General features: G+C 38.4%; 1 protein-coding gene across 13 annotated transcripts in view; it reads right to left on the reverse strand.

Annotated features, from left to right (window-relative positions):
* TCF4 (transcription factor 4) overlaps positions 1-26,839 on the reverse strand; it is a 349,712-nt gene that overhangs the window by 42,911 nt on the left and 279,962 nt on the right. For all 13 annotated transcript variants that reach the window (XM_042911451.1, XM_042911449.1, XM_042911450.1 and 10 more), the window contains 2 exons: positions 7,483-7,588; positions 3,867-4,000 (listed from right to left, as the gene is read on the reverse strand). In XM_042911451.1, coding sequence (XP_042767385.1) covers positions 3,867-4,000; positions 7,483-7,588 — 240 coding nt within the window. The remainder of the gene's footprint in view (positions 1-3,866; positions 4,001-7,482; positions 7,589-26,839) is intronic.

Genomic DNA, 26,839 nt, shown 5'->3' on the forward strand with positions numbered 1-26,839 from the left:
GCCACCTGTTAAGCTCATTTCTACTTGCTGCTTACAAAATACCCCAAGTAGTCCATGAAATTTTCTCTGAATAACAATACAATGGGCCCGTTCCACAGTACATCTAACCCAAAAGACTGGGGAAGTCACAGAACATAAACTTACAACAACTATCTCTGCTCGAGAGCTAAATACTGTAATAAAGTAGAGAAAAAGAAAATGAACATAGAAGGAGGAAACTGAAAGAAAGAGGTGGTTTGCCTTCATTTCCACACACTGGTATTCCATGCTGAAGTTCTGAAGAATAGAGAAACTTTACAAATCAGTCCTAGATATGCAAAAATGAAAACAGTGGAAAAGAATTTTGAAAAATATTTAAATGAGTATATAATCACAGGGTGAAGCAGGAAGAAGATTATCACATCAGGGAAAATTTCTACACACTTTTAACCTGGCGTAAAATCAGCACTAATTCAAGATTTAACAGACAGAGGGTTAATCCTGGGTTTAGAGAATGACAGAAAAAGTCCCACCCCATAGGTTTTAATGGGGAAACCAACGCAATCCACGTAGAGTATTTAGGGACCATCGATGACAGGTGCCCTCAACCTCTCTAACTCCAGCTATTGATGCCGTCTGCCCTGCTTGCTATGCATGGAAAGGGGAGACTGAAAAAGAGCTACGGCTTTACATGCCTACTATTTAATTATGTTTACTTCTGATACCCAATTAATTATAGCATATTTGGAGCCTTCTGACAAAGTACTGAAAATATTTCTATTAGTGATGATTTTAGCAACTTATGGGGTGACAATTCAAAGATTAGAAAATAAGTGGTGGCACATACAAAGAATAAAATCCTGCTTTGGGCTAAGGCAAGGTTTCACAATGTTGGCACCATTAATCTTTTGTGCCAGACAATTCTTTGTTGTGGGGGGCTCTCCTATGCATTGTAGTATGTTTCCCAGCATCCCTGGCTTCTATCTGCTAGATTTCCTGTATCACCTACTCCCCAGTCATAATATCCATGAACGTCTTCGGACACTTCCAAATGTTCCCTGAGGGGGTCAAATCACACCTGGTTGAGAATCACTGGGGTAAGGGTTTATGTTACAAAAAATAAAAGAACTTGTCTTTTATAATACACTTCCAGGCTCCTAGGACTATTTCACTCTGTGGCGCAAAGACCATGCCTAAACCATGCCAGACAGAGGACTCTATTCTATTTCTAAACAGAACTCGGCCAAGTGATTCCAAACTTGAATCTGCAACAACCCATTCCAAAGCTTAACCACAAACTCCATTCTTCTGAGTGATTCTGTATGTACCTCTGTGACATAGTAGAGATTAGCTGTGGGATTGCGTTGTAGAGGCTGAAACCATAAAGGGGATTGGAAGAATCAAGCTTGGGGTCTTGACGGTTATGACTGAAATGTGTGGAGTTTAGGCTCTACACATCCTATTACAGCATGGTATAAAGAGATGAAGACAGTAACATTTCTAAAGTGTTGTATCTTTACAGACAATACGAGTTTGGCCCAATTATGCCCCCAAATCTCTTCTTTTCCTCACACAATGCCTTTGTTCTGCATGAGACTGGCCAAAGCTACAGGCAAAAATTGTGAGGAATTACCATTATTTTCAAGTGAAAAGTCACTAAGTGCCTACTGCATACTCACATTTTTCTTAATCAGTGTCAGATTTCTGAAAGGCATTTCAATGAGAGATTTTCAAATGGTTGAATACTGAAATTACAATGATTACTAGATATAATAATCCAACAGTTTCCCTACCAGCGAGAAAATTCATTAGGATACATTACCAGAGACCTAATTCATTTACCATTAAAAAAAACCCTTCTATCTCTAAGAACTGCTAAATAATCATGTTTAAGAATGAAAACTCTGGGTTCTATGACAGATAAATGACATTACAAAGATAGCATCTGATACAACCTGTTGGTCTACTCCTTCAAATAATCTTTCTTCCTGGGTTGATAATATTGTTTTGGTTTTAAGGTTTCCAACAAATTTTTTTCTAAAAGGAATGTAGTTGGTTTCCTTTTTAAAATTACACTTTTTATGCATTTGAGCATTTTTTAAAGATACCTCCGCCCATGCAGTGAATTCGGGATAAAATCAAACCACCTACATCAAAATTCTACAGCATGACAGTAAAAGAAGAAAAGAAAGAAAGAAAGAAAGAAAGAAAGAAAGAAAGAAAGAAAGAAAGAGAGAGAAGGAAAGAAGGAAGGAAAATATGAAATGGACAACTCTTAGAAGAACTGACATTCCATGTTATGTTAGTTAATACTGCCAAATCTTTTATTTGTAATCAAAATTTTCCTTGCTCACAGGACACATGAAGTTTTGGTCATGAGTTCCTTAGAGAAGTGGAAAATGATGATAGGAGATAAGGATGTTGGCCAAGAAGAAATTCTAGTATAGTAACAGTTGATATTTCTCTAAGTGTTTGTTCTAATACCTGAAAGGAGGGGAGAGAAGATGAAATTTGCAAATTATTTGCTATTTACTGAAGATGTGCTAAAATTTGAGACAGTTTCATTTACAGATGATATAAACTTGGCAGATGATATCAAAAGGCCAATTCCATCTCCATCATGTGCCTCTCCTCAACAGATAGGCTAACTGACCACAGTATCTCTATCACTAGGACTAACTAAAGAGGTATTTTCAAAGATATCAGAAACTGTAACTTCTGGAATGTTTTTATGTTGTCAGAATAGTATAGAAGTCACCTTTTCTATATCTCTAATGGTTAAGCAAAAGAGAGGACAGACCACAGAAATCCAGAAAGTACTATTTCTTATAGCAGAACAGAGAAAGACACATGAATCTGGTGTTAGGAGAAGAGAAAGGGGCAATTTCAAGACGAAGAGTAGTGACACAGGTACCAGGAAGGATCACTGGATAGGCCACATCCTTTTTGTATCTGTAGGATTACAGCTTCATACATTTTTAAAGCTATATTACTGCCCAAGGGGCTCAGTCCCCACCTTAATTGCATCTCAAACCTAACTCATGATCTAGAAGCAGCCTTTCCTCCACATAATGATAGACTTAAGTTCATGAGTGGATTCTGGGCTGTGGGAGTTTTTGAGGCTAGAAAAGATCAGATGATCAGATGAACGCTGCTTCCTTCAAGATAAAGGGCCACATTAGGATGGATGAGTGTAGGCAATGGGTGGAGTGGCCACTCCGGTAATGAAAACAAGGTAACATTCTACAGCTCAGCACTTTTCAACTGAGTAAGGCAAGGGAGCATCAGGGGGAGGTTGGGGAGTATGGAGTTATAGCTAAGCTACTGAACACTGGGAATCCGATCTATACGGAAACCCCATGGTTGCTGTTTCTAGTGGACTGTATGGGAAACAGGAACTCTTTCCTCTGGGTGTGGCACCAAGGGTCAAAGCTGTCACCAGGGACAGAAGCCGGAAAGAGGAAGTGGAAAAGCCCATGGGAGATACAGGTCACCTACTCTGAGTCTACTGACTGTCACCCTGCCCCCTGCAGTATATTCTTCAAAACTACAGACAGCAAATAAAAAAAATAAATAAGTAAAAGGATCCACCATAGCTGAAATTCTGCAACTCAAATGCACTGGATCTTTATGTGCCAAAGGAGCCTAAGAAAGCACAGAATAAGACACAATAAACAGAAGAACAATAGCAAAGAGAATCCAGAAAGGGCTTACAAAGGTGTTCTGATTTAGGTAGGTCTTTGATCACAGAAACAATATAAGACTGATGGGTGTATGCCACTTTTACTTTCATTTACAGAGTCCCTGTGTGCACGCATGGAAAGACAGAGGATGAGATTTCAGAAACTAGCTGTGTTGTGTCCAGAATCATGTAAATCTGCCCTTACCAAACGTTCGTGTGGATGCAGGCTACAGTAGCTGCTAGACTGTGGAATATGAGAAGAATTGCCCAACATTCCTCCGTAGCCAGGCTGATTCATCCCACTGGAGGAGCTCCAAGGGTCACTGCTGTGATGGCCATCTGTAAAAGACAAAGAACACCATGACTTTTCTGAGGCATTCAGCCTTGCCTCACAGAATAGGGTTTTTTCATATACTTGAAAATGGCTGCCTGTTGTGTATCCGTCTTTGTGCTGTTTCACTGATTACATCAGAAGACAGTCAGCCTCATTTTTTCCCAAGTGGTTCTATATCGCCAAACAAATGTAAATATTTACCATAGGCAGCGTTCTTAGTAAAAATTCAGCTATAAAAGAACAACGCAATACATTTCTATGTAGAATTATGTCAAGTCTGCAAGGTAAACAGTACTAAAGAAAACATTTCTTAGAAGTCCCCTGACCTCTTTTTCTACAAAAACTAAAAGTGAAATTGTGCCTAAATTTCATGGTAAAAATAAAATTCTTGACACATTACAGAGTTGATAACTTCACAAGTTTTAAAAGCATATAAAGAAATTAGTAATAATGAAAAAGACCATCTCAGACTTAAGAGATCAGATTTCTTTCTCGTAACATACATAGAATTAATGTTGAAATTGCATTATGAGTTAAAGGGAGCAGGATTCTCAGATATATAGTTCGGAAATTTCTTTTGGCACATAGTTCTATAGGTATCCTAAGCTTCAGTAGCCATTGAAAAGGGTACACACCTATCATAAGTTAAATATTATGCTACAGACAATTTTGAGAGGTTCTGGATTTTATAAAACCGTAAGTTAAAAAGAGGTTTAAAATGATATATATGAAGTACCTTTCAACATTAAGTTAATTTTTTGTTAACACCATATTAAAAACATTTTTATAGATTCTTTTTCTTTTCTGGGTCTACTGGCCTAGAGGTTACTACTAGAGGTCACTAATGTTTGGCTGGGTTTCTCAGATGAAGGTGGCCGGTGGGGGTTGGAAACCTATGTGGTTGCTGAATTCAAAGTTTCCCTTCTTCTAATAGTTTAACTAAAATTATTGAACATCAGCTGAATGTGGGACCATCAGCTAGGTCACAGCACGGCCTGTTCTGCCTCCTTGAAAATAAGATTATTTTAACATCTGTATGTGTTATCTAATAAAAACCTTTTGCAAATTTAAGCAATACATTAGTTAAATCTGCCACCATACACCACAAAGCTCTTTTTCACTGAGATTTTAAACGCAGAAATTAGAATTCCAAAAACTGGAATAGTTTAAGGACAGGGAGGAATGATCAATAGACTTCTTAAAAAAAAAATCATGTCTGTGATGTTGACAACTCAGGAGTTTTAATTAGAGGGTGGAAGTTCAAGTGAAAAATGAGAGGTCACATAGTAGTGAGTTTGAGATATGCTCCTGCCAGTCTCTAAATATCTTTCACCTGCACTGTATGTCTCTTTAAGCCCTGAATCCTCAGGGCACCATATGCCCCCCTCACTGCAGGAACCGGATGGGATACTGTTTCTGCGATGATAATGTGAAAACACAGGACTTTCAAAAAGTTATTATTCATGTACTGAAGACTTAGCCTTCAGACAGTGGAAGTTTAGATGTCACCTTAAATTCAAATATGAAGTTAAGGCCCTAACATTTCAAATAGATGGCATCTATGACAAATAAATTGAGAATGTGTATCACTGAACGAGAGTCTCCTGAAACATTCTGACAACATGATGCAGTATACGGAAATACATTTAGGATTTGTTAACACACAACACTCTACTTAGTGCAGTCTTATAAAAATACGTACTTTACATAAATTATGCTTTTCACAGTAAATTAATATTTATCACATCCCATGATCTGGCATAATGTTGTTTGGAAAGAATAGAATTAGATGTGTGCAAATTAATTGTGCTCATCATAAATGTCAACTCAATTTTTTTTTTTTTGCTTTCTTGGGCATTCATATGCAGAAAAGCCAAGTTTGTTCCCCGTATTTTGCGTGGTCTGCTATCCAGAAGAGACTGCTGTTTTAATCTATCTGACCTCCCATGCGGCGTGCAGTCTATGCAAGCACCGTCCTGAAGGCAGACAGAAGAAATCCATCCTGCCAATTTTCTCGCTGAAAAACTGCTTTGAGTGATGAATCACTCCAAGCACCAGTGGTATGGTTTCTCCGGTGGGTCATAAAAGAGGGGAGCTGATGCCTAAGTGGCTGCTTGTTTACAGCAAACGGGGATAAGGCTTTTGTCATGGCAGAGGACACACTGAAGTGACATACCCTGTGTCCCTTGGTGAGTTACACCTAGGACAGGTCACAAAGATAAAGGACCCTTCTGAACACGAGCTCTATTATGTGTGGAACAAATTCTCTCCAATCCTAAGAGACCCATTCAATTCAATTTCATAGATTTTCCATGGAATTTCACATGTGAACTCACAACCTAAAAAAAGCTAACACTCTGAAGGACAAGAAAATAAAGCCCTTTTAATCAGAATGATTTTGAGTGTGTCCACTGCAAGCTAAGTGAGACACTTAGCTGCCCCCCCTTGGTCTCACTGCTCCAAGGGCGCTCCCCTTCCCATGATATGGCCCTTCCCAGAGTAGCATGGAAAGGAAATCCCACGGCACTTTGCCAAGGCACACTCAAAAAAGGTTTTTACACCCAGGCAGGAAGAGTTAAAAGTTCTGCATACAGGTACAAGAGTTCTTGGCAAACTCCATGTCTAAATTTCAGAGTATTAACTTGGCAACAAGATCATCACATTTTGACAACAAGTGTCACAGGCTTACTGGGGACAAAGCCTTAGGTGCATCTCTGGACAGTCTATTCTTACAGGCAGGTGCTGTCACTCTAACCACCTCAGTCTTTTCCAAGCAGCAGTGGCAAGAGTATAAGCTCAGGGGGCACACATCCACGTACAGTTAATTCAATATACTGCACAACTGAAAGTAAATATACTTTATCTACTGTGAAACTGTAATTTTCTAAAACTGTCTGGGAAAAAAGCTGGGTCTTTTACCCAAAATCAATTTGCATGTTGGGATGGAGCTTTCACTGTGTAATGAAATCATACTCCAGTCTTCAGATAGGTTTGCTTCACCTTAAATGGGACTCTTGTTCTTACCTATAAATTAATAAGTGGCTGAAATTTTTATATGAAGTTATACATAAGGACAATTTGTTCCCAGCTGGCTACATCCAGGATGCTCAAAATACACACTGAACCAAAACACTTCCAAAAATACACATACGTTCTTCTTGGGGGAGTGAAGATGCTGAAATGATCCATCAGGAAGACCATCCCCGTCAAAGCATCAGTTCTAAGTGAAGCCAAACAGTTTTATCTAAACTCATCATTGCTCAAGGGGATTTAACTTAAAAAATAAGTCTTAGTAGAGTTTTAATTAATTGATTCATTTTTAACAAATTCAATTCCTAAGAAGAGCATGGCCTTCAATATTCTCTGCTTGCCTAGTATTCCATTTTCTTGAGGATCCGTTCAGCAGTCTTTTGCCCCATGCATGACCTGAGAAGACCTGGGGAGATTCTGCCCAGTGGATTTCCCCGCAGAAGAGGCAGCATCTTACCCTGCATGAAGAAGGAGCTAGGGAAAGTGCTGGCTGCTGGTTTCGAGGAAGGGTAGCCTGGCGAGTCCCTATTGTAGTCGGCAGTGCTTGCTGATGGAGCATAGACCTGAGGAAGGAGAGACAATTTAGTTTTCCTTGCTGCATTGAACAAAGCACCTCAAGGTCCATTACTTGAGAAGAAGCAGGCACTAAATGCTAAATTTCTATCATGTCCATCCCAGATCTGTCAAACCCTAGAACACTACCCCTTCCAGAATACAGAAAAACCATCACCACCACCACCAACAACAAATGCTGAGTATATTTGTGTGACTGGAAAACCGGGGGGCGGGAGGGGTGGATATTTTCCAGTCGTAGGCAAGAATACCGCGAACTATGTCTTGTTAAATGTATTATATAATACCCACAGGGCTGTCCTGTCCAAGCATCCTTTTTTTTTGTTTTTAAACATAGACAGCCTCTGAGCACATGAAAGGTGAAAACAGAAGGGCATGCGTCAAGCCTCTCCCTTTTACTTGAACTTTGAATTAAAATTTTTACTTCTAAGAGAAAGAGACAGAGACCCAGAAAACGAATACACTATCCAGACCACAGAAAGTGACAAATACATCTTGGAATATTAAATTCCCATAGTGTCAGCTTTTTGCAGAGCTGCATGAAAAAAGACCATTAAAAGCCCAGATCTACACAGACCACCAACAATCAGCATGTACACAGGAAGAGGGGGGAGTACTCCTTTATAGCTCTTATTATATTTGTGTGTGCAATAAACTTAAAAAAAGTGTGCCAAAATCCTAATTTACTGAACATTCGTTTACTAATACTCATGAGAGTTGGAGAACCAGTCCTTTATAAAAATAGCCTGTGTATTTTCTTGTTTAGGTTTCCTTTAAAGAAGAGAGCATAGTGGAAAAGCATAAATTCATAAGGTATAGTTTAACTTTAATTGGTTCCCCCCTTGCCTTTTCTGCTAAATATAATTTTTTTAAATCCCTATTTTCTTTTGCTCCAAAAGTTCCTCTCTCCAGATGGCCGGAGAGACTGAAACACTGTCATCCTCTTGATGAAAATGGATACCTTCCTGCCTCCATTTTGAAGCAGGCAGAGGCTCACAAAATTGGCAGAGAGCCTGCAGTGATATTCTCAGGTCACAGCAAAAGAAAGAGAAATTCACCAATAAAAAGGCAACTGCAGAGTTACCAAAAAATACTCCCATTTTTTTACAGTGCATGTCGAATAAACACCCTAAGAAAAATTACATAATTGCTCTCGGAACACCATGAATCACAAACTAAGCATTAATACAAGGTTTAGGATTTCACAAAGGATAGGTCCGCAGAGACAGATGTGGCAAAATATGCATACACATACATACATCAAATAAATGCTACATATGCCCCACAGTGCCCTTGAAAATTGGGAGGTCCTGGAGATGGAACAAAACAAAAACAAACCAGAAAAACCTAGGCACGCTTTAGAAAACGAGGAATTTTCCTAAGTCATAGAGGGATATAAGCCCCATATTACATGGGCTATACTTCACTTTATTTTTTAGTTCTCCTCACATTTTAAATACATAAATGTCTATTTCCTTCTATTTCCACAGAGCTTACAAAAAGGAAGAAATCTTCTCAATTATCTCTAAGAGACAAAGAATAAACCTTAACCCAGGAACCCCCAAACAAATCAATACCCTAAAGTTCTGTCAAGCGAAACCCAGCATTTTCTTGGGAACTATACAACTAATAAACCGTTTGGGAAATGCTACTGAATGTATTCAGAGGAGGTCTTGAAAGTAGGATAACAAGATGAAGGAAACCCTACTATCTAGAGAAAGGGGAAATTGAAAATCAGATCGCCTCTGTGATATTATCTATAGTACAGGCTGTTAGCCGGACAGCTGTTTGGCCATTGGTATTAATACAAGCTAAGTGTACTACGTATCACCCCCAAGTTTCAGAAATTAATGTATGTACTGTAAAAGTGAAAATAAACTGTGACCCACATTATTAAACCATCTTGTATTTGAAAACAATTGAAATAAGTTCTTCTAGGATTATATAGTTTAATTTTAATTATATTCTGCTACATTAACTTTAAACATGTCATGTATATTATTATGTCAACACCATGTGATGGCACCTAACAAGTTTCACCTTTTTTCCCGATTTGGGCAGAATTGGTTGATATTTCTTCTGGGAGATAAGGACATATCTTTGGTAATTCTACTCATGTATAAGGAGGCCACTTGGACTATGAATTATGATCAAGTTCAAAGATCTAAGAATAAGATCATTTATTCAAAATTCTTAAGTACTGCCTGCATAAACAAGGGGCAGGCAGAGAGGGAGACAGAGAATCCCAAACAGGCACTGTCAGCACAGAGCTCGATGCGGGTCTCAAACTCATGAACTGTGAGATCACGACCTGAACCAAAATCAAGTGTCAGACACTTAACCGACTGAGCTACCCAGGCACCCCAAGACTCTTCACATAAGATGAAAATCTTATTAACAAGAAATGGACCATTGTTTATGGTAAAAAGGCATCTTTCCCACTTCAAGTGACCTTTAAGGTAAAGTGCCCTATAGAACTGTTTATATAAATACACCTTGCACAGAACTATTGTACTTTTTTTTCAAAGACTTTATTTTTAAGTAATCTCTACACCCAACATGGGGCTCGAACTCACAACCCCAAGATTAAGAGTCACATGCTCTGCTGACTGAGCCAGCCAGGCACACCTATACTTTTATTTAGTTCAGCTCCCCTCCTCCATTTTAATGATAAGAAATTTGAAAATGGAATGGTCAAAGCAACCGCTCAAGATCTGCAATTTGCCCTCCATGCACAACTATCAGTGGCACTTAATTTTAGGTTACTTTCTTTAAAAATAGTGGTAGAGGTGTAAGATGATATTTATGAAAACAGATTGATCATAATGCTCATACTTCAATTTATCCTAAATATTTTCATCTTTAGTAACCTGGATGACCAGGAAGCTGCTTCATTATTTTTACTTCAGTCAACTATTTTGCCAATTTCTCAATCAAAAGACTTCAAGGTATGGGTTTCAATAATGTATTTAATAGAGACACTAAACTCAATAAGAAAAGCTCACATACAACTGATTTTAATTATGCTATTTTAGGTAACTAGAAAGATGATTTGTTAACTAAATATATATATCTTTAATTTAACAGAACAACGCCAAACGTCCCAGATACCTTCAAATAGTTAGAATCATTTTAGTGACTAACACCAAAAAATCAGTCCAATGAAAAATGAAATAAAAATCCCAAACTCTAGTTAAGTATATTGAAGTGACTCTATCTATGAAACATCAGAAAAGTCTAAAGAGAAACAAAAATCTACACTTAGTTTTTCTCTGATAAGGCCGCTTAGATCAAGGTGACTTTTGGCATTCTGATTCCTCCAAAGAAGTGTGAAATTTCTGTTGCAAAATTGGAAATGGGAAACTTGGCCCAAAGCTCATAGGCTGCAGCTCTTTTAGTGAACTATTTGTTGAATAAAAGCTTCATGGCAAACTAGTGGCAAAGTATAGTTTATGTTCAAATTTAGCACCATTATGTTTTCTCTTACATTTCCGAATTTAAAACAAAACCATGCATGCAGAAATCTGAGTTTAACAAATCTCTCTAGATAACACTAACCCCTGCACTGATAAAAATAAAAAAAAACATTTTCATACTATGTATTTGGTTTTTGTTGTACTTTGAGAAGTATTACTATATTATATTAGCAGTTCCATCCAATGTTCCTGGTTATCCTTTGCTCAGTCATCAAAGAAATAATACAGTACCTTCTTTTAAATAGAACCTTTGCCTGTTAGAAAAGAAAACCAATCCCTCCCCCTCCCCAATCAACCCTCAGTTTGTTCTCCACATTCAAGAGTCTCTTATGGTTGGCCTCCCTCTCTGTTTGAAACGATTTTTTCCCCTTCCCTTCCCCCATGGGTGACGGACATTGAGGAGGGCACTTACTGGGATGATCACTGGGTGTTGTATGCAAGTGATGAATCACGGGAATCTATCCCCAAAATCAAGAGCATGCTGTTTACACTGTATGTTAGCTAACTTGACAATAAATTAAAAAATAAAATAAAATCTTCCATTGTAGAAAGAGGGGAAAAAAAGCTAAATTTGGATTTCTTTCTTTTTCACTCTGCTCTGTAGCTTCCTCAGTGGTTACGCCACAAATTTACTAGCTTTATGCCATTGAAAAGTTGAATAATAATGCTGCTATTATGTTGATTATCTGAACGAATGTGACTTAGGAACATTAAGCCACCTTTTCTACATTAACAATCAACTAACTGGTAAAGGCAGGATTTAAGTGGGTCATCAGTCCATATTCTTTCCATTAAAAAAAACAAACACAATTTCTTGCTCTTAAAAGGCAAAAAGAGATATTTTATTTCATTAAAATTTTTTTAAACGTTTGTTTATTTTTGAGAGGGTTGGGGGAAATGGCAGAGAGATAAGGGGGCAGAAGATCCAAAGCAGGCTCCCTGCTGACAGCAGAGAACCTGATTTAGGGCTCGAACCCTCAATCCGCGAGATCATGACCTGAGCTGAAGTCAGATGCTTACCTGACTGAGCCAACTAGGCACCCCCAAAAACACATTTTAAATTATCAACACAAGGCTGTACTTTGACCATACTTTATAGAAATATTCTCATGGGGGTTTCATAATTACCTTTTAAGAAAGTAAAACGTGATAAGGCACGTTCATAGTAAAACCAATACATATTAATGTTACTTGCTTCCTGAAGTGAGAAGCTAAATTTTAAGGGGATAAAGAGAAGTGGCTACAGACCATGTGTCACGAGGCGTGTCAACTGAGTGGGGCTGGGTGATAACCACTGGGCTGTACAATGTACCTTTAAATTCCTTACCATTACTACCCCTTTGGGATTCTGCAAGAACCATCCGAACACAGAATTTTAACAGACTTTCAGGCCCTTAAAGAGAGTTGCTGTATGCTCCATAATGAGTAGAAAATAAAGCAGAATTATGCCTCAGATGCCCAAGTGCTAGCAGGGTTCACTTAGTAGTTTAGACCGTGGAAGATTTTATAAATATTCTAAACTGTGACAGTGAAACGCGCAAATGACAAGAGTTTATAGTGTGCTGTGTGTGATGTTCACAAACCTAGGCATATGCTTTGATGCTTCCCAGCATCTAATGGGGAAACATACTTAAAGGTAGATCAGCTCACTACTCAGACAACTGGGCTAGACTCTCAACTCTTACAATATTGTTTGAAAGACATGGGTCACACAGGAAGAGAAAAGAAAGCTTCAGGGCAGTGATACCTCCACATTCAGAAGAGTTAATATGGACTCTGTAATCGTGCCATGTGACCAAGTGAAAGGTATGTTCCTAACTGATCCATAAACCAAGGGGAAGATGTACTTGAAAGAGTCTTCAGAGAGTGTAGAAAAGTCTTTGGCATAATAGTAGAATTTATCCAGCTCTGGAGCTAGACCAACTGGGTTCAGATTCCAGCTCTCACAATTAATTGTGAGCTGGATGGTGATACCGTGAACCTCAAATTTTTTCCTTTGTGAAATGAAGTTACTCTTTTTGTGAGCATTAGAGATAACATCCGTCAAGCATAATTCTTAATCTGTTGTGGGCGCTCAATATATGGTATTATTATTTATATCTTGTTGTAAGTCCTAGTCACTGCTTATTGCTATTTTTAAGAAGTGTCTAGAACAGTGCTATCCAGTATACTAGCCATTAGTAATATGTCGTTATTTGAATTAAGCTTAATTAAAATTACATGAAGTGAAATATCCATTCCCTCAGTCATGCTAGACATATTTCAACTGCTCAACAGCCTTATGTGGTCACTGCTACCACACTGGATATCACTAGCATAGAACTTTCCTACTACGGCAGAGTATTCTGTTGGGAGCACTGGTTTAGACCCATGCTTGTCTGTGAAGAGTCCTCCTGGGCCATACCCTCCTGGGTAGCATGTCACCCTCTGTTAGACTGCCTATTACAATAATGCCAGCCCATTTAAGAACTGATATTCTTTCTAGGCTGCAAGAACTAGAAGTCCTTTGGTGGACTAGCTACAGAAGCAACTTCTAGGTATCCCTAGTACGTAGCATATAGAGGGTGGTGATAAATGTTGATGCTACTGAATGGCAGGATATTTACGTTTTAGTTTTATTTATTATTTTTAGAGTTCCTTGTACTACTACATATTTTTTAAAGTCCTTTTAGAACCATCTGCCAAAATTCCTGCAAATTGTACCAAGTGGGACACGAGGCAAGAGTATCTGTGACTCTCGGTTTCTGGATGTGTAGGAAGCAGAAGAAATTCTTCAACTGCAATTCTGTCCTTGGCCCTTAGTGTCTTTGGCAAAGGAATTATAGTTAGACATGGTGTGATCACTTTTTCTAGACGATAAAAGTTGAACAGATGTTTAAGTTTTCTGATCATGTGGTTTCACATTATTGGTAATTGGGTCCCTCTCTTCTACTCTCTCTTCATTTTTAATACTTTTTCTTTTTTTTAAATCTTTTTATTTGACTTTTTTTACAGCTTCTCCTTTCTCTTTTCACCTGCTGCCCTCTGTCCTGTCTCTTAGCATCATATTTCTAAAGCTCAAATGCTTTCGACCTTATTTTACAAATGAGCAAAGGAAGAGGTCAATGGACAGAGCCCAGGGCCCCTGACTTTGCATCCAGTCCCCTTGGCACTCTCCTTTCTAAAGTCTTTTCTACCTTTATAACTTAAATATTCTAATGGGCAGTAAAATGGCATAAAAGGTTAATAAACAGATTCAAGTAACGGAGTTGAGTAAGTTATTACAAGGTTTAAAGGCAGTTAATAATGCTCAAGGGCATATAACAGTCAGGCAGTAAATAATCCAAGAGTGCAAAAAACTAAAACCAACAGCAAACTATAGGAATAAAAATTATTTACGTGATATATTCTCAGAACAATACATACATTAAGTCCAGGAATATTTACCAATGGAAGAAATCCTACTTCATTTCCAGGTAATGGTTAAAAGCCAATCTGCATTGTTGTCACATAAATAGGAAATCTATTTAGAGATAACACATGAATGTCTGCAGTATATTGACAAACTGATGGGTATAAATAAATGGAAAAATTCAGAGGTGTAGGCTATTGAAACTGTGAAGCTTTTATGGCCATCTAAATCACTTGAAAGTTTTATAGGAATTAACCAAATAGTTCTAAATGCCCTAAAATAACTCCTAGTAAGAAGAATTTCTTTATTCCACAAACTATCTTTATTGGTAGTCATAAAAAAAATCACATTTATCGAAATGTGTGAAACATACCATTAATGTATATGATATTCCTATTTCATTTTCACTAACAAGTAATTACCTGTTTTCACTCTGTCATATTGCATCACGAAGAGAATATATGATCCCCCTAAAAGAAATTCCTGAGTATGTAATATACTTAAGAACACAATTACTTTGAACATACATCTATACATTCCATCACAAACATCACATATAATTTTTCCATTTTCTACATGTCAGCTGAGTTTTGATGATGTGTGCATGATCAGATCAGTATATTAAATCTAAAGCTAAATCCTATAAATGAATTACAGCCAAGAGTTTGACTTTTCTCAGCCACCACATTTCCTTTTCCGGGTTAAGAAGTAGTAAAATTGTGAGAATTTTAATTCCCTTCTTTGTTTGTGTCTTTACCAATCAAATTCTGTAGCTGGAAGACATCACAAAGACCCAAAAGAAAGCCACAGGAAGGAGAAGGAGGCGCTGAGCGATCCCTAAGGGTTCAGGCTCCAGAGTTGCATAAGCACGAAGACATGGGTGGCCCGCAGCAATGCCTTTCCCTACAAGTGCACCCCCTCTGCAGCAAGATCGGAGATTATACAGTGCAAAAGTGAGCTGGACCCAGTATTAAGTGTGCCTCCTGTGTGCAACCCCTGCCTCCCCTCCAGGAGCTAAGAAAAACCTGGTGTTCTTTATGGGCAGGCAGCTCTACCTTATTCTTTCTTTTCTTCAAATAAAAAGGCAAGGATATTCTTATATTTTTTTTATATAGCTAGCTGTAGTATATTTTTCAAATCTCTGGATCAAATTTCAAACTCTAAAAATAAAGGGAATCTATATAGCCTTTGACATGTATAAATATTTACAAGGGAGGGGAAAAAAATCCTGTTTCAATTTTTTAAAAAAGCACTAAGAATTACTAATAATTGTACAATAATATTATTGTAATTTAAATCTACATAGTGCTCTATTATTTTAGAAAGATTTTCAAGGTGTTATCATTGCAAACCTGAGATAGTTAAACACCCGGGAGAGGTATGATTTGGCTTACTTTGTTATGATATAATAGATATTAAGTCATACATATGATCTATCTAGATCTATCATAGATACAGAACATTTGAAGTTTTTTAAATTTTTTATTTATTTTGAGAGTTCGGGAGGGGCAGAGGGAGAGGGAGAGAGAGAATCCCAAGCAGGCTCTGCGATATCAGCACGGAGCCTGATGCAGGGCTTGATCTCCCGACCGTGAGAACATGACCTGAGCTGAAATCGAGAGTGGGATGCTTAACCGACCAAGCCACCCAGGTGCCCCAGAACATTTGAGATTTTAAGGTGTTTCCACTTATTATCCTATAACCATCTCAGTCATATATGCAGGAGTTACCAAATAGAAACAAAGAAAAGAAGTAAAATCATAGCTTAACACCCTCCAGAAGTGGAAAAGGACCTGGTCCCAATGCCCACCAGACCAAAGCTCTTGTCACACTTGGCATGAGAAAATAATGTTGTTGATAAAAACAGCTAACACTGTACTTAGGATATGCCAGACACTATTCCAGAAAAAAAAAAAGTACATGTACTCATTTTGTCTGTACACTAACACGGCTGTTGCATTATTGTCTTAATTTTACAAATAAGAATCTAAGAGAAGGTTAAGTAAGTTGCTCAAAGTCACATAGCTAGTTAAGTGGCAAAATGGGCAAAATCACGTAGTTCGGTTTCAGAGTTTGAACTGTAACTACCATTCTCCACCATTATCTCTTAGCAGCTAAGAATTCTTTCCAGGGTGTTCATGGACTTCCTACCAAAACCCAGCTTTGTGAATCCTGGGTCCCTTATCTATATGCCCTGACCGTTTTGCAGCCAGGGGGCTAACAGAATGCCTCTTTGCCTAAAGAGAAGAACACAAGGTGATCACAGTCCAGGGGGCACAAAGGAGGCTCCAGTGTGCTGCTTCAGGAGGACCATTCATCTGTCTTCCAGGCATGAAGCTGAGCAAAGAAGCAGCAGGTTATCAATACTTTTGTTCAACAGAACTGAAGTCAGAGAGAAGTGAAGTAATCTGCTGCCAGTTACACTGGCATTTAGCGGTGAAACCAGACCCAGGACTAAATACCAGGACACTAAACTGATAAAAAGCACCATATTATTTCTTACAGCATTCAAGTGAAGTGTTAATATAGTTCCGCCTGTGTGTACTAGCCTCTGGCTCCAAATACTTCTTTTTATTTTTACACCTGCATTTCTCTTGCTCTTGGCACGAAGTGAGCAGACACTGTATGTTTGCTATTACTTTCAACGTGGTATATCACAGGAATGCCCACTGCCAACATTCTGAGTACCTTGGCCCTAGCTGAGAATGCCTTAAACTGATTAAGTTACACCTGGCTAAAGATCTCTTGAAACACTTAATTGCACAAAATTTGGTCCAGGTGAAACCTGACGTCTTCCTGGTTACATTCCTTATGTTACTTATTCACATGGGACTTGGCTTCCTCACCAGGCTCAGGATTGGCACACATAAACGACTGTGGATGTTAAGTGCATCACAACTCTAATATGTTCCAAACACCTAACCAATTTGTTTCCAAGCTTTTATTTATTGACTGCTCACTGGAAATTAAAGGTAATGTTAAGAAGAACATGACTTCTAATTTCTATTAATTATTATTTCTACTTATTTTAAACCTTAAACAGATGTAACTGAATTATTTTTATCTCTACCGCTATCACATCAAATTCATGATTGTTCATTATTTCTAACAGATCACATCCCATTTCAACACTACTTCTTCTCTTTGGCAACCAGTTATGTGCTTTTTTTAAGACGACACCTACTGTTTCTTTAGGAGGTGTTGGAACATCAAAATAGTGTTGGTTAAATACGCCAATAAATAGCTTTGTGACCTCTGAAAGCATTGTTTCGTCAATTAAATGAGGGCAGCATATCTTCCAGATGAAAACAAATTTTAGGATTCTAAAACAAAGAGAGAAATCAATTTGAGATTTATTCCAGTGTTGATTAGTGTTTCTTCAATAGCCAACTGAATGCTAAGAAGGCCTGTTCAATATAGTTGACTGCAGAAACAACAAGGTTTAAACAAATATTATGAAAAAATGTGCAAGTGTGCTGTGTGTGTGTGTGTGTGTGTGTGTGTGTGTGTGTGGTACTGGGCATGAAACAGGCTCAAGTAGTGACTAAGTACATGCATGAATGAATGAATGAATGAACACACTGAACACAAGATACACGCCAAACTAAGAATACCATCATAAAATAAACATTCATTGTTCTGCCAAAACAGATTTTCATACTCTTCTCTGTTTGAGGGGTGAAGACAATGATCTATAATGGTCCGTACTTAAGGGTTCTAAGAATATTCCCCATCCCTTTCCTTTTGAACTCAAGTTTATAGGTTGATGACTAAAGACTAGAGCTGATATCCTCCATTGGATGTTATTTAATAGATCTGTCTTTTAAAATGGGATGTAAGCTCAAATAAGTTTGGGTACCACTGGGATAAACAAGTAACTTCAATGCTGCAGACCTTAATCAATGAACATTACCATGAGCGGTAAAAACCTATATCCCTGGAAAAAGTCCCATGGTCACAAACCCATTTTTCAACATATTTCCAATCATCCTCCATCTCAGGAAATGTTATCTTCTGCTAGCAGCTGAGAATTCAACATGATGAGTTCTCAGATCTTTTCTCAAGAAGTCACTTTTGAAAGCATGCGAGAAAAGTGAAGAAGTTATGAGGGTACAGAGAGGGCTTTACAAGAAGAGAAAACACGACCAAAGAAAAATGCCAGTTACGTTATAGTTGGAACTTGCGCAACCTGAAAGTGCTATTCCTGTCCCTCCAATCCCGGGTCTTCAGGGCCGCATTTGTCTATATTAAGCACAGACAACGGCCCGAGAGCCATCATTCCTAACTACATGTTCCTTCCCAGGAAGCAAGAGGGATTAGAGAGAAAGTTGTGTCAAACAAAAGCTGAAAGACACTTTCAAAGGTAGAGACCCAACCAAGTAAGAATAAAAAGCCAGTAAGGCCAAGGTTCTGATACTACAAAGACAAGAGGAATGGTCAAAGAAACAATTCACAAAAGGGGATATGTACTTCTCTAGATACCTTCTTTGCTTGAACTTAACAGTGGAAAAGAGAGTAAAATTATATGATTGATCATTATAGAAAGTTAGTATCTTCATAGTGTTTTAAATTATAAAGACTTTCTGTTTTCATGACCTTAGTTAAGAATCACTTTGAGACAGGGGCACCTGGGTGGCTCAGTTGGTTGAGCTTCCGACTTTGGCTCAGGTCATGATCTCCTGGTCTGTGAGTTCGAGCCCCGCGTCGGGCTCTGTGCTGACAGCTCAGAGCCTGGAACCTGCTTCAGACTCTGTGTCTCCCTCTCTCTCTGACCCTCCCCTGTTCATGCTGTCTCTCCCTGTCTCAAAAATAAATAAATATTTAAAAATTAAAAAAAAAAAAGAATCACTTTGAGACAGATTATCTATCCAAGAAGTCAACCATCTCACCCATCTTATACACTGGGAGACAAAAGATGGGAGAGATTTTACATGACTGGATGGGGACAAAGGGGGGGCTATGACCTAGCTAGGGTTTTCATTCCAAATCAGAATTATTAGCACTTGATCAGAATGTCCTTCCAAATTGCCTACAGTCTAAGGAATCTGGATATCAAATTTCTGTATTAGTAAAGGAGATCTACTAATGTTAAGTCGAGTACAAGATGAACTCTATGCTATGCTTGGTGCATCAGCTAAACCCTGGGTGCTTGAAACAGATGCCTTCATCTTCTGCTTGCTAAGAGAATTGTCACGAACAGTGAGTTTACAATTTGGTGAGGTTTTGAACAGGAATCATTGCCCTGGTATACTGTAAAATCATTACCCCAGCTCCCGTTTACAAAGGTGAAAAAAAAAAAAAAAGCATGAATTATCTCTTTTCTGTCAAAACATATGGCCCTGGGGCGCCTGGGTGGCTCAGTTGGTTAAGCGGCTGACTTCAGCTCAGGTCATGATCTCACGGTCCGTGAGTTCGAGCCCCACGTCGGGCCCTGTGCTGACAGCTCAGAGCCTGGAGCCTGTTTCAGATTCTGTGTCTCCCTCTCTCTGACCATCCCCCATTCATGCTCTCTCTCTCTCTGTCTCAAAAACAAATAAAACGTTAAAAAAATAAAAAAAAAACATATGGCCCTAACTCCTTTCAACTAAAAACAACCACATGAAATAATTACCAAATCTATGACTCTGTGACACAGACTGAAATAAAAAAAAAAAATAATAAGTGTTCAAATTGTCAATGCCTCTGTCCAATCAACCACTTCTTTATCTATTATCCATTCAAGTACCTGCCCCTCTCTCACACACAGCTGGCAATATTTCACTGATGTAATGCACAGCAGAGATTTTAGCTAGCACAAGGCTAGGTGCTTTGATACATAAAAACAAACAAACAAGCAACCAAACAAACCTAGGACTCTAGAATTGTCATTAGGAGCCAGTCAGGAGAACTCTGATGTATAACAAGCAACTAGAAAACATGTGTAAATGAGTAGTATTTATTATCCCTTTAGAACAGGGTTATTCAAAGAAAACTTCTTAAAGGAAATGGGGGGTTAATCAAGAAGGGCAATAATATTCCTGAAAGGGGACTGGGCAACGGAACAGATTACCACCAATAAATAGTGCATCTCTTCAGGCACATTTAAAATAGAATTGACTGTCTCTAATATTTGAATTTCAGACATTTTTTTTCATTTGATCTAAGTTTTCTTGATTTTAAAGATATACAGTTTAATGATCTGCTACTGGCTACCTCAAATATTTTTTCTGGAATAATAAGGGCATAAATAAATATAAACAACAGTAATTACTTTAACAATAAAAATTACAGTAAGAATGCCCCTTTGATTTTTTTTCCCCAGGGAAAAAAAAGCCTTTGATAACTAAATTAGTTAGTTCAATACTTTTGAATCTTCAAAAACTAGAAATGTAAAATCCAGATGATCGTTTAATATTAAGATATGGGAAGCAGTTTAAAATTCTCAATGTTAAAGAAATTAATGAGAAACTTTTTTTACAAGAAGAGGAACACTGCAGTTTTACATAATAAAAGGCCAACAATTGATTTTTGTCTATTTTTTCTTCCTTGATAAATTAGTATCTAATGAGAATTTGAGCAAAATACAGAGAAATGTTAAAAAGAAGCAAGAGGATATTTCCTTTTTTCTTTTACCTGCCAGAGAAACATCCATTAAACATACAGTTCTTTGCTTATATAATGAGGACCCATTAGGTCCTTTGACTGGAACTTCCCAATGCTAGGTAGACCCGGAATTTCCTAATCTCTACATAGATGGATTATGTCTCTACCATGTATGTATTTGTGCACGCCTGCGTGCATACCTATTTGTGTCAATGATAATATTACAGGTTTGTAAGACACAGCAGCAGGGGGATGGGAAGGATCTGTTTAATGAGTACAGGGTTTCCTTTGGGCATGACGGCAATGTTCCGAAACTAGACAGAAGTGGTCGCTCAACATTGTTAATGTATCAAATACAACTGAACTGTTCATTTTAAAATGGTTGATTTTATGTCATGTGAATTGCACCTCAATGAATGCAAACAAAACAAAACAGAGTAGCAAGCTCATAACAAAATATTCGTGAGGACCTATCTGTAGGGAGATGGTATTCCAGTAGTAGAGAGGACCAACAGGGTCAAACTTCCTAAGTAATATGCCTTGTCATCAGTTGCTAGATGGAAAACTTAGGTAAATAACGTAGATTTCTTAGGAGACGAGGCTGTCCTTCCACTGAAATAAAAACTGCGCTCTTATCAAAGTCACTCATGATCTCTTTGTTAGCAAACTCAATGTTCTTCATTCTACCAAGATGCACTTAGGGCTTCATGGGAGCATACATATGTCAAACTTCTCAAACTGTACGTTCAAATATGTATGATTTGTTGTATATCAATTATACTTCAATAAATCTGTTAAGGAAGTTTTTAAAAAAGAAGGTGAACTTAAGATTCTCTTTCATTGCCAAAATATCTTAAGTGAGTTAACTAGCTATAAATAATGGTCTCCAATGTGCTCTAAGGAGCAAGAGACCATCTTTCCACTTTTGATTCTATCGCTCATTAATTGACTACAGGTAGGTCATTAACCTCTCTTTCAATCTGATGATATTTCTTTGGTAAATAGAGATAATAACATCTGCTGCTACACAGAGATGTGGTACAAATAAAACAAGATCATGCACTGAGAAAACACCTTGAAAAAGTATGGACCTCAAGGTATCTAATTTGTATAGCATGTTCAGCGCCCTAAAGACACTTGCAGTATTTTTTGATGGTGATGAGTCTGTTTTCTTTTAATGGAAGACTTCTGAATATGAGAAGAACCTTCTTAATATGAGAGCAATATGAGAGAGAGAGAGAGAGAGAGAGCAAGCCCGTATGCATGAGAGTAAGCGGGGGAGGGGCAGAGAAGAGAGAGAGAAACCCAAGCAGGCTTCGAGCTGTCAGCACAGAGCCTAATGCTGGCTTCGAACTCACGAACCGTGAAATTATGACCTGAGCTGAAATCAAGAGTCAGACGCTTAACCGACTGAGCCACCCTGGTGCCTCAAATATATTTCATCTTCTAAACTTTCCCAGCATTTTACTTTCGAAATGTGTGAATTTTAGGAAGAATAGAAGTCATTTTTCCAATAAAACGCTATGGGCTCTTCAGGGGCAAAGGATGTAACCTGGAGCACATTGAAGGCAATGGCTTGACCACAGCAGGTGCCCAACAAATAGTTACTGGGCAAACAAGGGAAACAGCCAAAGTAAAAGAGGACCAATTCTTTCCTTCACTTACAAAGTTTACATGGCAGATTTTTAGCACTGAAGCGCCTTACACAAATATATATCTCAGGTATCTCTGTTGAGAAAAATCATCCTCTGAATCACGAATGGCTTCTTCAAGGTACTGTACATGAGGGTGCACCTCTGGCCTCATAGCAAGAAGAGGACATCATACGGAGATAACGTAGATGTGAAAGATACGACACTGTAGTTGCACAGACGTCCATCACCGGATGTGCAAAACTTCAAGGAACTCATCCATGTAGAATTTATGAATATCGCTGACTTGCTCTACTTGTGATACCTGTTTCTTAGTTTCTGGGTCCAGATTTTAAAAATAAAGATTGCATGAAACTATAACAGTCAGTCCATGCCTTTAATTCTCCAAAAAAAGGGTGAGAAACTTAAAGAGAAGTCACAGGCATGTTAAGAGCACACATCACCTTTAGTGAGGTTTTCCATCATTTCCATTTAATAGGAACCTCTAAACAGACTGGACTCTGAGAGAGGCATAACTCAAAATACAAGCCTCAAGCTGCACTCACCTCTTTAAAAACTCTCCCTTTCCATCTGCCATATGATTTGTCCTGTCTTTATGGCTCTGTTCAGATCTGTTTCATCTCATTGGTTTGTATGGCTCACTTTGCCCTTTGCATGTCTTCTATCTTGCGTTACTGTCTTCTGTTTTATATTTATGATCTGTTTTCCCAAATATGTTCCAATTCCCTGTGGTGTGTGTGTGTCTCATTCTCCTTTCCTTCTCTCTCTCTCTCTGGTAGATAAAGATGCTTGATGCTCATTTTCTGGTGGTGGTGATGATGACAATGACCACGATGATGGAAAAGCAGCCTGCCATGCCCTTTCTCCACCTCTTTACCCTCCCTCCACACCCACTACCCAGCAGAACTGCTCAAGAGCTCACGGATGCTGCAGCCAAAGGTCACTATTTTCTCTCAGCAACATCTGACACCATTCACTTCTTCCTCCTTCTAGTGAAATGTGCTTCCCTTGGCTTTGCTGACTAGCTTTTCCCGGTGTTCCTGCTATCCCTCTGGACTTCTAGCTTCAATGACCTCTTGGGCATACCCATTCGGAGGGCTCCTTATTACAGTCATGATAAAATCTCAACTCCTTCATAGGGTACACAAGGCACTTTATGATCCGACCACTGTTGATCCTTTCAGTCTCTGTTATCCTCTGGCACCATGAGCTCCAGTCAGGTAACAGTATATGTCATGCTCTTCCTTGGTCCATTTATTACCTTTACATTTTGCTGCTTAATACCCATTCATTCTTGGACCTCACTTCCTCTAGGTCAAACGTGGGACAGGTGTCCCCTCCTGTGTCCAGCTCTGGCTGGCTGTGCTCCCCCAACAGTGCATTATCAAACTACATTTTGCCGGCCCATTTCCTTATCTATCTCATGTCTGTCTTGTTTAGAGCTATATTCCAGCACCTTACTCATGGGAGGCATTGAAGCTTCTTACCGCCATTTGAGTGAAGGAGTTAGGAAAAGTACATTAAAATGTTTTTTTCAACAATCAAAATAACTTCCCGAAATAGGAAAGATGAAACCTACCACCTCTCTAAAACTTCAAACTGATCATCTCAGATGATGGTGCTAGTCCAAAGAACAGATACAAGATTTTGTCCAAGTACACGTCAATGACCTACCTTCAGTGGGAAAAGCCTGAAGCTCTGGCTGGTTTTGTTCCCTAAATTCCCCTGTGTTCTGGTCCTGTACTTAAAGCCAGATGCCAAAGAACAAGATACCAAGAAGAGAGAAGAAGAGGTCTCTAAGGTCTCCGCAGTGGTCCCAGGACTTAGAATCCCTAATGCTGGCTCCCTTGAGTACATTGTGGAAAAGAGAAGGCAAATTTCTACCACCTACAGAGAAGGCCACGGAGCTCAGGCATGAAAGAATGGGACTCTGAGCTTGGTAGCGTATGGTTGAGCTATTACCATAATGCCAAGAGGGTACCATTCGTCTTCAGGAGGCTTTTACCTGCAGCAGTTTATCACTTTGATTGAACAGGCAACATCCATTTCTGGGCCAGTTTTTTTTTTTTTTTTTAAATAAGGATGCTTTTCTTCTGTTGCACAACAGTCACACCAAAGAGAGCCATGCCAGTATGACTGTTCCTAAAGGTGCGGTGATCTGTGGTGTTTTCTAAAAGAGTCGGTTGTGAACCAAGTGAGTGAGAAAATGCTAAGATTTGCATTTTCTTGGAATGTGATGCTATTTTTGAGCTTCTAATTGAAAAAACTTAAACTGTGAGTAATTAAGTATGGGGAAGCACACCAAAGGTGGCTCATAGTTAGGCACATGGTAAACCGATTTGCCATTGAACTGGGAGGCTAAGATTTGGGGTAGGTGAGCGGAGCCATGCCTTGTGTTTGTTCAGTGTCTCAAAGTAGTTTTCAAATGTCATGGGCTCAGCAAAACCCGAAACACATTTTCCCAGCACTTCTATTTTTCAACCCATGTGTATTTCGAGAGGCGCTTCATTCATATGCTTCTGATTTATTTACATGCAAGTCATCAGAACGTTGTTTTGTGCGAACTATCCAATGTCCAGGAAGCCTGCTGAGCCTTCCCTTTGAGGTTTTTTTTTTCCCTTAGGATCAGGAAGCCATGATTTACAAATAGGAAAAGAAAGAAAGAAAGAAAGAAAGAAAGAAAGAAAGAAAAAGGAGAAGAAAAAAAAGAAAGAAAAAAAGAAAAATAAAAGAAGCTCATCAAAATCCCCAATATTTTTTCCTCAAAGGTTCAAATTTTGTTCAAAAGGAGGTGGTGTAAACTGAGTACAATTCTGTAGCTGGCAGACTTCGCAGTTTCCTGTTCCTAATTGACATCGCCCTTCTAGATGGTAGTAATATCTTCCTTGTGGACATAAAAGTGCATATTTGCAATGCATGAACAAGAACAGGTCCTAAAGAGAGGTGATGAGCTCTTCAAAGATTCAGTGAATGTGTTTTGCAACATGGTATCTGGGGCCAGGGAGGGGGGTCTCCACATCAAGAGAGAGGAAAGTAGTTCTCACTTTTCCAGGAGAGTCCTGAGACAATGAGCACCATTTTTCATTCCACTAGGGACTTCCCAGGCATCCTCTGTCCTCAATTTATAAAAGTTACCCCATTAGGGGTATGTATGATCTGATAGTTGCTTACACACGTTAAAAAAATAACACCATAATATTATAAATGTTTCTCCATTTAAAGTAACTACAAACTTAAAAAAAAAAAGGAAAAGAAAGAACACTAGTAACTAGTAACACTTTTAGTACTACCAAGGAATGCCTTAGTTGGAGGATCCCTATATTCAGACTTTTGACAAAGCAGCTTTCTTTTTCTTTAATAAGGACTAAGATGCCAAGTATTAAGCACATGTAGGGTTCTGTTTTTTTTTTTTTTTCTCCCATCTTTTAGGATCATTGGTGTCTATATAAATTTGGCCATTTAAAAAGATACTCCAAAATGTAGAAATATTTTAGAGGACTGGAATAAAGTTTCAACAGTGGGTAGTTTTTTTAAAAAAAGGAATTGTATATAAAAAGGTTGCTTTCTCTGTAAACTTACCTAAATTTCAGTCCTAAAACCAAATTAATGCTGGGCAAGGAGCATAAAGCTGGTATCTAACACTATCTCATGCCTCTGTAGTGCGTCTCTAAAATATAAACCCACATTTCCCATCAGACTCTTTGTCCTCTGTTGGGGGGATAGATTAGGAATGCCAGTTAATCTGAGCAGGGCCGGAAAGATTTCTACCTATGCTGCCTTTCAAAACTGAGATATCTCTCTTCCCTAAAACTCTTTTCCATTTTCCCATTTCAAAACCAGAATGGTTAGGACTGAAAAGATTCAAAAAGTCTTCTCAAATCAAATATCTCCCCAGCACAGCTGCTGTTAAGTGACCCAACATGTTCTCAAACAGGCTTACAGCCCATACACTACATTATTTTGCTATGAGTCCTCACTACCATATATTCCAGGAAAGCATCAATTTAAAAAAAAAAAAAATCACCAAATTGGACTTCTCAATACATCGGTCTTTGAAAGCAGTTAATATGGCATGAGCAGCAAGTAGAAATGTTAAGTCTTAAGCTGTCAAACTGAATGGTGATTTAAGGTTATAATATG

The sequence above is a fragment of the Panthera leo genome, chromosome D3 (genome assembly GCF_018350215.1).
Source record: "Panthera leo isolate Ple1 chromosome D3, P.leo_Ple1_pat1.1, whole genome shotgun sequence".
Lineage (NCBI taxonomy): Eukaryota > Metazoa > Chordata > Mammalia > Carnivora > Felidae > Panthera > Panthera leo.